Below are 14,213 nucleotides of genomic sequence, written 5' to 3' on the forward strand. Positions count from 1 at the left end.
GGGTTAAGGTAGTGAATAATATCAATAGTTTCTCTCTCTCTCTTTCTCTCTGCCACCTTTCTTTCTCCCTTCCCCCCTTTCCTTTCCTTTTTATTTATTAGCTGGGTATGGTGGCTCACATCTGTAATCCTAGCGAATCAGAAAGCTGAGATGTGAGTATGGATGGAGAACCCCTTTACTTCCCCTCCTACCCATCCCTCTCCCATCCAGCACTGGCAGTGATGGGTCAGATTCATAGCTAGCAAGCTTTAGCACAAACAAGAGAAGCTTCTAATAACATTGTTAGGTCCAAATAGCCAAATGTCCTTATCTTGAGGCCCCAGAACAGTGCCTTGATTCAATAATACTCCCACCACTTTCCCAGACCAGATAAACTCATGCAGCAGGCACAGTCTCAAATGGACTCCCAGTGTGGACCTTGAGCAGATACGCAGCCCTTGCTTCCTCCCTAGCTCCAGCTGTGACCTTGTTTCCCACCATTTCTCTCATTCTGGTTATTTCCAAACCACTCCTATTAGACAGTTCTAGTGCTCTTTCAGACCCACTGTGAATATTTCAGGGTGAGTCTCTTGCTTTGGCTGAAGGTTCCCTCATGCAGTTGTGTGTGTGTGTGGCACATGCGTGTGCATGCATGTGTGTGCACGTGTGCTAGTCCTAGGACTTGAATTCAGGGCCTGGGCACTGTCCCTATGGCTTTTTGCTCAAGGCAAACATAGAGCTACTGTTCTACGTTTAGGTGGTTAATTGGAGGTAAGAGATTCATGGACTTTCCTGGCTGGGCTGGCTTTGAACCAGGATCCTCAGCTCTCAGCCTCTTGTGTAGCTAGGATTACAGGCATGAGCTACCAGTCCTATTGTTGTTGTTTTTGTTTGTCTTGTTTTCCAATAAACCCATGCTGCTATTCTGTCTGGCCTTTTTCCTCTTTTTGAATCTAGCAGACATTGCCTTCCCTACTGCAGATTTCCTCCTTGAACCATGAGGGTTGTTAGGTCCCAAGAGCCCTTTGCTCTTATCTTGAGGTCCCAGACCAGAGCCTTGATTTACTAACACTCCCTCATTATCCTCTCTCTAACTGGCTGAACTCCTGTGTCTGGTGCCAGACCAAAAATTTACTGTCAATTGGGCCTTGAGCACAAAATCCCAGCCCAGCTTCTTCCCTGCCCCCAACTATGACCTCTCCACGAGAGTTATGTCCTACCATTAGTTTTCTTCATACCAACCCTCACCAGACAATGTTGGTAACTCCACTACAAATACACCGTGTGTAAGCTAGGAGGCTATAGCTCTAGCTGGGGAAGGGGGATTCCCTTCTGCAGGTTTTCCCCCCAATAAACCTATGCTGGAGTTGAGCCTTCTCTTGTCTAATAAGTGCCTTTTTGAACCTAGCCAGGGTAGAGAGCATACATTTGCCTTGTCTAGAGTGTTAGATTAGTATTAAAATCTATAACAGGCCGGGCATAGGTGGCTCACACCTGTAATCCTAGCTAGCTACCTAGGAGGCTGAGATATGGGGATCACCATTCAAAGTCAGCCCAGGCAGGAATATCCCCATGAGAATCTTATCTCCAATTAACGATCAGAAAACTGGAAGTGGTGCTGTGGCTCAAGTGGTAGAGCACTTGCCTTGGGCACCCCCTGACTGACAAAAAAAAAAAAAAAATCTAAAACAGTTTTTGTGTGTGTGTGTGGGGGGGGGGGTGTCCGGTTGTGGGTCCTGAACTCTGGGCCTAGGCTCTGTCCCTCAGCTCTTCAGCTCAATGCTAGCACTCTACCACTGGAGCCACAGTGCCACCTCTGGCTTTTTTTTTTTTTTTTTTTGCTTATGTGGTGCTGAGGAATCGAACCCAGGGCCTCATGCATGCAAGGCAAATGCTCTACCACTGAGCCACCTACCCAGCCCTCTAAAACAGTTTTAAGGACAGACATGAGAGAGTTTTAGTGGTAATAATTCATGAACTATTAGAGAGAATATTAAGAAAAGTTGGAACTACAGGTCAAGTAGGAGAGTACCAGCCATGAAGCAAAAAGACAAGGAAGAGCCCCAGGCCCTGAGTTCAAGAGTACAACCCCACACCCAAAAAAAAAGAGCACAAACCCCTGTGTGTGTGTGTGTGTGTGTGTGTGTGTGTGTGTGTGTGTGTGTGTGTGTGTGTGTGTGTGTGTGTGTGTGTGTGTGTGTGTGTGTGTGTGTGTGTATTATTATTATTCTTAAAAGAAAAAAAGCTGGGCCCTGGTAACTTACACCTTGAGATCATCTAAGGATTTCAGTTCAAAGCCAGTCCAGGCAGGAAAGTGTGTAAGACTGCTATCTCCAATTAACTGCCAGAAAATGGGAAGTAGAGCTGAGGTTCAAAGTGGTAGAGCACTACTTAAATATAAAAGCCTAGGCCCTGAATTCAAGCCCCATGACCACCAATTAAAACACACACACACACACACACACACACATCCTGAGCAACAAATCTCTTTTTTAGCCAGGTTCTAGTGGCTCATGCCTGTAGTCCTAGCTCAGGAGGTTCAGATCTGAAGATCCTGGTTGGAAGTCTTGAGAAACTCATCTCCAAATGACCAGCAAAAGACCAGAAATGAAAGTGTGGCTCAACTGGTAGAGCACCAGCCTTGAGAGAAGAAGCTAAATAAGTGCATAAGGCCCTGAGTTCAAGTCCCAGTACTGGCACACACACACACACACACACACACACACACACACACACACACACACACACACACACACACACACACACACACACACACACAAAGAAGGAAGTTAGTGCCATCTGTTTGTGAAAAATTAAGCCTTTTAGAAAGCAGATTTGTAGGGCTGAGAATGTGGCTTTGTGGTGGAGTGCTTGCCTAGCATGCATGAAGCCATGGGTTTGATTCCTCAGTACCACATACACGGGAAAGCCAGAAGAGGCACAGTACTGGCCTTGAGCAAAAGAAATTCAGGGACAGCGCCCAGGCCCTAAATTCAAGCACCAGGACTGGCACCAAAAAAAAGGAAAAAAGAAAAAAAGAAAGCAGAGTTGTAATTAAAGAAAACATTGAGCTGAGTGTAATGGTTCATAACTGTAATTTAATAGATTCAGGCAGGAGGATTGTGAGTTTGAGGCCAACCTAGGCAAAATATTTGAAACCCTGCTTAAAAAAGAAGTAGGTCCAGGAAATGGAAACAAGCATTCTCTTCATTGCTGTTTTCATTTTCTGTTCTTTTTGTCTTGTTTTATCTATCATTGGGAGGGTAAGGGGAGACACAGAAATGGAGGGACAAAGAGTAAACAAAAGCAGGAGTGGTACTCACTAGACACTATGTGGAAAATGAACATACAACGTGTGGCTGGGGCTGGGAGGAAAAACTGGGAGGAGGAGGGAAGGGATGACATTGTCCAAAAAGAGATGTACTGTTTTGAATTTTTTTTTTTCTGGTCCTAGGGCTTGAACTCAGGGCCCGGGCTCAGTCCCAGAGCCTCTCTGTGCTCAATGCTAGTGCTCTACCACTTGAGCCACAACACCACTTCCGGCTCTTTCTGTTTATGTGGTTCTGAGGAATTGAACCCAGGGCTTCATGCATGCTAGACAACACTCTACCACTAAGCCACATTCCCAGCCCAGAAGTGTACTCTTTACCTGACTTATGTTACCTGTAACCCCTCTGCACATCACTTTCATAGTAACAATAATACATTTTTTTTTTTTTTTTGTCGGCCGTGGGGCTTGAACTCTGGGCCTGGGCGCTGTCCCTCAGCTCTTCAGCTCAAGGCGAGCGCTCTACCACTTGAGCTACAGCGCCACTTCCGGTTTTCTGGTGGTTTATTGGAGATAGGAGTCTCACGGTCTCTCCTGCCCGGGCTGGCTTTGAACCGCGATCCTCAGATCTCAGCCTCCTGAGTAGCTAGGATTACAGGCGTGAGCCACCAGTGCCCGGCTCAATAATAAATATTTAACAAGTAGAGACAATGAAGATAATAGTTACCTGAGAAGCACCCTATGTTGTTCAGTGTGCATGTGAAGTTCATATGTATCCACTGGGGTATATGTACAGACTTTTAGAATTGGACCTAAGAATTAACGGACTTTCCTACCTCTGCTGGCTTCAAACGTTAATCCTTATAACTCAGCCCCCCTGAGCAGTTAGGATTATAGATAGGAGCCACTAGCCCCCAGCTGGGTCTTGCAGCCTTGCTTAGCTTTTCTGTTTCATTGACACTCAATCACCTGAGCCATACTTCAACCTCCAGCTTTTTGTTCCAGTTAACCAACTAGAGATTAGAGTCTCTCCTATTTTCCTGCCCAGGCTGGACTGGAACCCAGATCTTCAGATCTCAACCTCCTGAGTAGCTAGGATTACAGGTTTGAGCCATAGGTTCCTGGAGGTTATGGCTCTTTTATGCTCCATCAGTGAAAGGCTCATTATTCCTGAGTCAGAGTTATTCTGAATCTCAATGTCTACAGCTTGCTGATGTAACTTTATAACAGATAAGTTTATTGTCTACATAAAGCATATGTTTTGGATGAATGAATGAATGAATTTTTGCTGGTCCTGAGGCTTGAACTCTAGGGCCTGGGTGCTATCCCTATACTTTTTGTTCACCACTAGCACTCTACCACTTGAGCCACGGTGCTACTTTTGACTTTTCCTGTGATTTAATTGGAGAAAAGAGTCTCAGAGACTTTCCTGCTAGGGCTGGCTTTGAACTGCCATCCTCAGGTCTCAGCCCCCTGAGTAGCTACAATTACAGGTCATGAGTCACCAGTGCCTAGCTAAATTGTGTGTGTGTGTGTGTGTGTGTGTGTGTGTGTGTGTGTGTGTGTGTGTGTGTGTGTGTGTGTGCGCGCGCGCAAGAGCGCGCGCGCGCGCGCTGGTCCTGGGATTTGAACTCAGGGCCTGGGTTGCTGTCCTTGAGCTTTTTTTCCCTGCAAGGCTAGCATTCTACCACTTGGGGCACAGCTGGACTTCTATTCCTTTTGGTGCTTAATTGGAGATTAGAGTCTCATGGACTTTCCTGCCAGAGCTGTCTTCAAACTGAGACATTAAGATCTCAGCCTCCTAAGTAGCTAGAATCATAGGCATGAGCCACCAGTTCCTGGCTTACACATTATGTTTGATAAGCAGGCCATGACCAGGGCTGCGGCCATCAGCCTCAAACAGCTGACATTTAGTGAGGGAGGTTCCCAGTGTCATAAGTACAGAGAAGGAAACGGAACAGATGAAGTTATTTCCTCAAGGTCCCCCAGTTAATATGCAGGAAGATGAAAGTGGAGGACTCCAAAGTCTCTGGGACTGACCTGTTATCAGGGGGCATCCATGGAAGCACAATATGCATATCTGGGGGCAGTAGGTAAGAACAGCTTCCACAGCATCATCTGTCAGATTGACACAGTGCCCCATGTGAATCTCCTGTTATGAAGAAGAAGAAGAAATCAATATGTAGCAAAAGAGTATGTCTGATTAATTTTTTTTTATTTTTATTTTTTTTTTATTTTTTGGGTCCAGTTATGGGGCCTGAACTCTGGGCCTGTCCCTCAGCTCTTCAGCTCAAGGCTAGCACTCTACCACTTGAGCCACAGTGCCACTTCCAGCTTTTTTCTTTTTTGCTTATGTGGTGCTGAGGAATCGAACCCAGGGCCTCAGGCATGCAAGGCAAGCGCTCTACCACTGAGCCACCTTCCCAGCCCCATGTCTGATTAATCTTAAAACTACTGAATAAACCCAGTGCTGGTGGCTCATACCTGTAATCCTAACTACTCAGAAGGCTGAGAGCTGAGGATCATGGTTCAAAGTCAACCTGGGTAGAGATGAGACTGAGACTCTTATTCTAATTAACCAACAAAAGCCAGAAGTGCAAATATGGCTCAAATGGTAGAGCTCCAGCCTTGAATGAAAAAGCTAAGCAAGAGCACAAGTACACACACACACACACACACACACACACACACACACACACACACACACACACACACACACACACACACGAAAGTAAAAGATGAAAGCAAGGAAGGATGACATTGTCCAAAAAGGAATATACTCAGTACCTGACATGAAACTGTAACCTCTCTGTCCATCACCTTTATAATAACAAAAAATAAATTAAGAAAAAACTCTACTACTGAAAAAGGAGGAGGAGAAAGCACATTTACAGTAACAGTATGAAAAAGTTGGGATGGGGAAGGGGCTGGGAAGGTGGCTCAGTGGTAGAGCGCTTGCCTTGCATGCCTGAGGCCCTGGGTTCGATTCCTCAGCACCACATAAGTAAAAAGAAAAAAGCCGGAAGTGGTGCTGTGGCTCAAGTGACAGAGCGCTAGCCTTGAGCTGAAGAGCTGAGGGACAGCGCCCAGGCCCAGAGTAGTTCAGGCCCCACGACCAAACCCCCCCCCCAAAAAAAAATAGACAGAAAAAGTTGGGAAACCATTCAGATACAAAAACAGTCTACTCACAACAAACAAACACAAACCAACTAAATAGAAAGGACCAGTATAATCCTAAAGAACTTTGGATGATAAACTAGCTTTGAAGCCAGATGCAGGTGGCTCCCACTTGTAATCTTAGTTACTCAAGAGGCTGAGATCGCCGGGTGCTGGTGGCTCACGCCTGTAATCCTAGCTACTCAGGAGGCTGAGATCTGAGGATCGCGGTTCAAAGCCAGCCTGGGCAGGAGAGACCGTGAGACTCCTATCTCCCCAATACACCACCAGAAAACCGGAAGTGGCGCTGTAGCTCAAGTGGTAGAGTGCTTGCCTTGAGCTGAAGAGCTGAGGGACAGCACCCAGGCCCAGAGTTCAAGCCCCACGACCAACCCAAAAAAAAAAAAGAGGCTGAGATCTGAGGATTCAGGTTTAAAGCCAGCCTGAATAGATAATAGGCTCTTATCTCCAATTAACCAGAAAGAAAGCCTGATATAAAGGCTTGATTCAAATGGTAGAATACCAGCTTTGAGCAAAAAAGCTAAGGGATAGCACCCAGGCTTTGAGTTCAAACCTGAGTGCCAGCACAAAAAGAAAAAAATTTTTAAAAAGGAAAGAAACATATAAACAGGCCTGGAAGGTATCACTCTAGTGATAGAGTATCTGTGTTCAAAACCTCAGTACTATCAGAAGGGGGCAGGGTGGGGGGGGGGGGGGGACACGAACATGAAATATATGTCTAAACAAAGACTTGTATGTAAGTCTAAACTGGAAACAAGTGAAATATCTACTATATGATGAAAGTATAATAAAACTGCAGATCTGTATTGCAGAATACCATTCAGTAAGAAAAGGCAGTGTCATTAACACTGAAGCCATAAACTTTGCACTAAATGAAAGAAGTGAAAACAGAAAACAAACAAAAACAATACAACAAAAACAGAAACGACACCAGTGGCTCACACCTATTATAGCTATTCAGGAGGCTAAGATCTGAGAATTGTGGTTCAAAGCCAACCTGGGAAGTAAAATCCATGACACTCTTAACTCCAATTAATCACCAAAAAGCTGGAAGCAGAGATGTGGCTCAAGTGGTAGAGCACTAGACTTGAGCACAAAAGCTCAGGAACAACATCTAGACCCTGAGTTCAAGCCCCACACAAAAACAAAACAAAAATAAAAATAAAAAATAACAGACTGTATTCTCAATTCTCTTCTGATATATGTTGATCCTTGTGTCCAAAGGCTGAATACTAATTTAAGATCTTTTAATGGTTCTGGGGATTGAACCCAAGATTTGGAGCATGCTAGGCAAGAGCTCTACTCTTGAAGCCACACATCTAGGCTTCTGTTTTTATTTTGTGTTTGAGGCTAACTTTGTCACTCAAGATCCTCCTGACTCTATCTCCTGAGCAGTTGGGATTACAGGTATATACCAGCATTACTGGCTCTAATTTAAATCTTTTTCAAAATGGTTGTAGAAAGTGTCTACTAATAAAAGTAAGAGTCTGCTAGCACCAGAGTTTCATGCTTGTAATTTTAGCTGCTCAGGAGGCTGAGAGCTAGTCTGCTAGGACTTTCCTGCCAATCTGGCAGGAAAATCTGAGACTCCAATTAACCAGCAAAAAGACAGAAGTAGAAGTACTGCTCAAGTGTCAGAGCACCGGTGGAAGAAGCAACTGAGTGGAAAAAGCTAAGGGAACACAAGAGACCCTGAGTTCAAGCCCCAGCACTGGCACAGACACACAAAAGTTAGGTTTTTGGGGTTTTTTTATTTTTGGTCCAGTCGTGGGGCCTGAACTCAGGGCCTGGGCACTGTCCCACAGCTCTTCAGCTCAAGGCTAGCACTCTACCACTTGAGCCACAGTGCCACTTCCGGCTTTTTCTGCTTATGTGGTACTGAGGAATCGAACCCAGGGCCTCATGCATGCAAGGCAAGCACTCTACCATTGAACCACCTTCCCAGTCCCCATAAAAGTTAGTTACATCAACTTTACAGATATTTTCAAATTACCTCTAACTTCTTAGCACATGGTCCACTAACCAACGCAAGCACACCACTGTCAGAGACCTAAGTCAAGGAAAAAGAAACAGCCCATAAATAGAGAAAATAAAAACAGAACTTTCTAGAATGGATTAATCACTTAGCTATAATTATCTCCCAATCTCCTTACATCCCTTCCACCTCTATCACTTAAAGCAATGAAGGGCACGATGCCAAATTCTATTATAATTATTTAACCACCCAAAACATGAAATAGTCAAAAAAATACTTTATTTTTTGTCAGTTGTGGGTCTTGAACTCTGGGTCTGGGCACTGTCTCTGAGCTCTTCAGGTCAAGGCAAGTGCTCTACTACTTAAGCCCCAGCACCATTTTTAGTTTTCTGGTGGTTAATTGGAGAGAAGAGTCTCACAGACTTTCCTTGCTCAAGCTGGCCTTGAATTGTGATCCTCAGATGTCAGCCTCCTAAGTAACTAGTATTACAGGGGTGAGCCACGGGCACCCAGTCTTTTTTTTTTTTTTTTTAAGTAGTCCTGGGGCTTGAATGAGTTAGGGCCTGGGTGGCCTCCCTGAGCTTTTTTACTCAAGGCAGGTGTTCCACCATTTGAGCAACACCTCCACTTTTGGCTTTTTTTTTTTTGCCAGACCTAGGGCTTGAACTCAGGGCCTGGGCACTGTCCCTGAGGTTCTTTTGTTCAAGGCTAGTGCTCTACCACTTGAGCCACAGCGCCACTTCTGACATTTTCTGCTAAGGAATCGAACCCAGGGCCTCATGCATGCAAGGCAAGCACTCTACCACTGAGCCACCTTCCAAGCTCCACTTTTGCCTTTTTGCTGGTTAAACTGGAAATAAGAATCCTACTGACTTTCTTGCCTAGTCTGGCTTCAAACAGTGATCCTCTGATCTTAGCCTCCCGAGTGGCTAGGTCTACAGGCATGTGCTAGTCATTTTTTTTTTTTTTTTTTGTCGGTCGTGGGGCTTGAACTCTGGGCCTGGGCGCTGTCCCTCAGCTCTTCAGCTCAAGGCAAGCGCTCTACCACTTGAGCTACAACGCCACTTCCGGTTTTCTGGTGGTTTATTGGAGATAGGAGTCTCATGGTCTCTCCTGCCCGGGCTGGCTTTGAACCGCGATCCTCAGATCTCAGCCTCCTGAGTAGCTAGGATTACAGGCGTGAGCCACCAGCGCCCAGCTTGTGCTAGTCATTTTAACAATAGAGAGAATGCTGTTGTGATTAGTCCTGGGGATAATTGTGTGAATACAAAATGAAGTTATTTCATTTACCTGGCTGGCAGAAAAGTCAACGCATTGCAAAAAGGGACAGTTTTGTCCTAGAGCATGTAAGGCCATGTCAGTAATACTCAAGCATCCACCTAAGTCAATGATCTTCAGCAGCCGGCAGTTGAGCGCAAGTGCAAGGACACCTTCATCAGTGAGGCCGCAGCATCTTTTCAAAGAAATCTCATGCAAGTAAGAGCAAGATGCAGCCACAGCTTTTATTCCTGGAGAAAAGCATAATGACATACCCATGAGTGGCAGGTGTGAATTTGTGAGTTGTAAAATGAAGCATTCACAAAGAAACAAGGAGGATAAAATTATTGCCTCAAGTGAACACCACAGGAAAGTCGGTGAGACTTGAGCTGAGCTGTGGCTCAAGTGGAAGGGTGCTAGCTTTGAGAGAGAGAAAAAAAAATCCCTCAGGAACAGTGCCTTTGCATTAAAGCCCTAAGACCTGCACAAAAACAAACAAACAAAAAACAACCCAAAACAGTAGATAACTTCTTCCCATTTAGAAATTCAAACACAGACAGACTAACTTATCCTATAGGATAAGATTTATTTATTTATTTACTTTTTATTTTTTTTGTGCCACAACTGGATCTTGAACTCAGGGCCTCATACTCTTGCTTGTTTTTTTACTCAAGGCTGGCACTCTACCACTTGAACCACATCTTCACTTCTAGCATTTTGGTGGTTAGCTGGAGATAAGAGTCTCAGATGTTCCTGCTCAGGCTGGCTTCCAACTGAGATCCAGAGATCTCAGCCTCCAGTAACCAGCTATGGTTACAGGCCTGAGCCACCAGCATCTGGCAACAATGGACTTTTAATGTAACAAAGCAAGAGATCCAGGCCCCAAACCTAGCATCAGATACCCTGTAACCAAGAAGTTTGTTGTTTAACCATGACTAACCTTGTGAGCTGATCCTGGAGGTCGTAATGCTCCAGGCCCTTAAATATCAATGAAAAGATGAGCCATGGCAGGTGCTGGTGACTCAGGTTTGTAATCCTAGCTACTCAAGAGGCTGAGATCTGAGGATCATGCATGGTTCAAAGCCAGCCTCGGCAGTCAAATCCAAGACACTCTTTTTTTTTTTTTAGTCAGTAGTGGGGCCTGAACTCTGGGCCTGGGCACTGTTCCTCAGCTCTTCAGCTCAAGGCTAGTGCTCTACCACTTGAGCCACAATGCCACTTCCGGCCTTTTCTGCTTATGTGGTGCTGAGGAATCGAACACAGAGCCTCATGTATGCAAAGCAAGCACTCTACCACTGAGCCACCTTCTCAGTCCCCCAAGACACTCATTATCTCCAAGGAACTAGCAATAAGCCAGAAGTGGATGTGTGGCTCAAGTGGATGAGCACCATCCTTGAGGGTAAAAGCCAAGCAAGAATGTAAGATCCTGATTCAAGTTCTAGTACTGTTAGCGAAATGAGCTCCTTTCCAATAGCGTATTCCACTCCTTCCCTTCTCCACCGCTTAGCAGCATGCTAAGCAACCGTAGGCCCAAGTAGTAAAGGCAGTAAATAATCAACTTCCAACCCCCTTTACCTTGGGATGGCACTTCTCTGGGGCAGCTACCACCGTATAAGGAAGGCAACAGCAGCCAGGCGCGGGTGGCTCACACCTGCAATCCTAGCTACTCAGGAGGTTGAGATCTGAGGATCGTGGTTCAAAGCCAGCCTGGGCAGGGAAGTCCGTGAAACTCTTATGTCCAATAAACTACCAGAAAAATGGAAGTGTCGCTCTAGTTCAAGTGGTAGAGCACTAGTCTTGAGCTGAAGAGCTGAGGGACAACGCTCAGGCCCAGAGTTCAAGCCCCACGACGAAAAAAAAAAAAAGGCAACAGGAGCCCCATAGAATGACCTTCAGGTCTGGGCAGCCATACATCCTAGTCTGTCATGATGAAGCCCCTGGCCCACAGGTCCACACCGTCTGTGCCTCCTAGCCCATTCTAGTAAAAAGTGGAAAAATACCGACAGCCTCCCTATAGCTATTCAGGGACTACCCCCCTCTCCGTATCTGGGTGCAAGGGTCAAGGACCTTCTGGCCCCGAAGGAGAACAATCGGGACTGACTAAGCAAGCATTCCCAGACCCCCACCCAGATCTGGACTCAGGAGATAATAGCCACCTGGCGTCTCGTCGTCTGGAAAAACTCAGGACTTTTACAAGTTATCAAAAATATGTTATGTTAAATTAATGGTACATTATAGATACTAACCGCCTACTTCTGCTTCTGTACCTCGCTTTTGCCTAACAGTAGAATAAGTAACTTTTCGTTGTTGTACGCCGTATACCACAAAAGACTAAGCCTAAGCATCTCCAAAGACTGCAGATAAAGCCGGTCAGCAAACAAGGCAGGCTGTCGGCACAGACAGGGCGCCGGAAAGTACTTGGAATTCCAGGGAGCCCCTCCCGGGCTCCGGCCATTGTTACCTAAGCGACCAGCCCTGCAGTTCGGCACGTATCCCACCATTCACATTTGTAATTTTTCGCCAATCAGTTTGGAGCACCTCAACCCCTAATCCTTTCCCGCTCTCGAGTGCGCCAATTATACACCATTATACGCCGAATGAGATGATTCGCCATAGAATGTTAGGTCGACTGTCAAGCCCTGGCCCAGCCACTAAAATTGTAAAAAAAGCCTTGTAACCGCGGGTTCCGGGCGCTCAGCATCACTAGTCCCGAGTGCGCTGAGGCCCGAGTTCGAACGCGCACTAAAACGACGCTTGCTTTTTGGCTTTGGACTCGTGATCGTCTTTGGGGGATATCAGAATTTGGGGTGCTTCACTAGCCCCTTCTAACCCCCACCAGAAAATAGTGCTTCTTTGTGAGAATGAGTCTTCGGGCTCCCTTTCCCGGCAATAAACCTTTCTTTGTTCTTTGTACCTGGATATCTGCGTGGTTCTTAATCTTAATCTTACAAGTACTGTCACCAGATGCAGGTGAGGGTTAATGAAGTTTCTCTTTAAATGTAAGAACTCGCCAGGCGCCGGTGGCTCACGCCTGTAATCCTAGCTACTCAGGAGGCTGAGATCTGAGAATCATGGTTCAAAGCTAGCCCGGGCAGAAAAGTCCGTGAGACTCTATCTCCAACCAACCACTAGAAAACAGGAAGTGGCACTGTGGCTCAAGTGGTAGAGCGCTTGCCTTGAGCTGAAGAGCTGAGGGACAGAGCCCAGGCCCAGAGTTCAAGACCCATGACTGACAAAAAAAAAAATGTAGGAACTCTTCACTTCGGGTCCTTGACTTGATCACAGTGTAAGAATTCCTGGACAAGTCACCATGGTAAGAAAACTTGGCACAGCTTTATTGAGGAAGTATGCAAGCAAGCAAGCAGACAGAAGGGCAGGGATGCACTTTAGCAGAGTGGAAGTGCCCTCATAGGGAGACAGAGAGACACACAGCTCCTTGGGCTGTTGGGGTATTTATATGGTAAAGGCAGGGGTCTGGCTTCATAGTTATGCAAAGATAGGTGCTTTGCCTTTGCTCTAATCACACCTGGTGTATTCTTCCAGAGTTTCCAGGTAAGAATATACCCTGCCTTAAAACAGATCCTTATCCTTGAGATAAGTAGGAGCCCTGCTATCTGAATTTTAGGCAGGAGGTTGCTTAGGTTTGGAGCATTTCTCCCAGGAAGGCATATATCCTGTCAGACAAGTGTTCATTCTTGGGGTCAGGAATGCATCCTGTTGTCTCTCTTTGAAACAAAGATGGCACTTCTGAGGAACCTAAGCAACGTCATTTTACTTAAGACCCCATTTCAGTTCGGCAATTTAACCCTTGACCCACTTCATCCCCAATGCCTTGCACAAACAATTCTCGGAACCACAGATAGTGTTTGCTTGAGGCAAGATGTCGGAATACCTGAAATGCCAGAACTGCCTCTCCAAGGGTCTGATGACCATTATCTAAACCAGAAACCCTGCAGTTTAGCATGTATGTTCTTGAGACACCCGTGTGGTACAAACCACACGTCAGCCTCTTGATCTAAGCAACAACCTATTTCTGGTCCTTTCCCACTTTGTAGTGCACCAATCATACTATAGAATAGTTCTATGATTTTCCCACGGTGTGTAATGATTTGTTACAAGATGCTATGATATATGCAAAGCCCCTGCCTTCCCTAAAAATGTATATAAAAAAGTGCTGTAACCCAGGGCTCGAGGCCTCTCAGCATCATCGTCGGCTGCTGCCATGTTCGTGTAGGGACCAAACTTGAGCTTGCAATAAAGACTCCTTTGCTTTTACATTGGTGACGGTCTCTGGTGATCTTTTGGGTAGGGATTTCCAAACTTGAGCATTACACTTCTATGTTTCTAAATACCATTATTTCTGAGTTGCCTTTGGAAAGTGAAGGACTAAACTAACTCCATTCTAAAAGCAAGCCATCATTTCCTGTGAAACTGGCCTCAGGTTGAGCTTAAGGGACAAACAGTTATTGGAAAAACCAGTTCTTGGAAGGTTTTCAGAAAGCCCGCAAAAGCCCACAATTGAAACTGCAATTATACCCTAGCAGTAGCCAGTTAGAC

General features: G+C 45.6%; 1 protein-coding gene across 1 annotated transcript in view; it reads right to left on the reverse strand.

The window, feature by feature from the left end:
- Positions 1–14,213, reverse strand: part of Amn1 (antagonist of mitotic exit network 1 homolog) — a 52,329-nt gene that overhangs the window by 3,639 nt on the left and 34,477 nt on the right. Inside the window, exons 4-6 of the mRNA XM_070038451.1 lie at positions 9,690–9,907; positions 8,418–8,474; positions 5,288–5,399 (exon numbers count right to left, since the gene is read on the reverse strand). Of these exons, the coding sequence (XP_069894552.1) occupies positions 5,288–5,399; positions 8,418–8,474; positions 9,690–9,907 (387 nt within the window). The remainder of the gene's footprint in view (positions 1–5,287; positions 5,400–8,417; positions 8,475–9,689; positions 9,908–14,213) is intronic.

This window comes from Dipodomys merriami, unplaced genomic scaffold (assembly GCF_024711535.1).
Source record: "Dipodomys merriami isolate MVZ:Mamm:240054 unplaced genomic scaffold, mDipMer1.0.p SCAF_10, whole genome shotgun sequence".
Lineage (NCBI taxonomy): Eukaryota > Metazoa > Chordata > Mammalia > Rodentia > Heteromyidae > Dipodomys > Dipodomys merriami.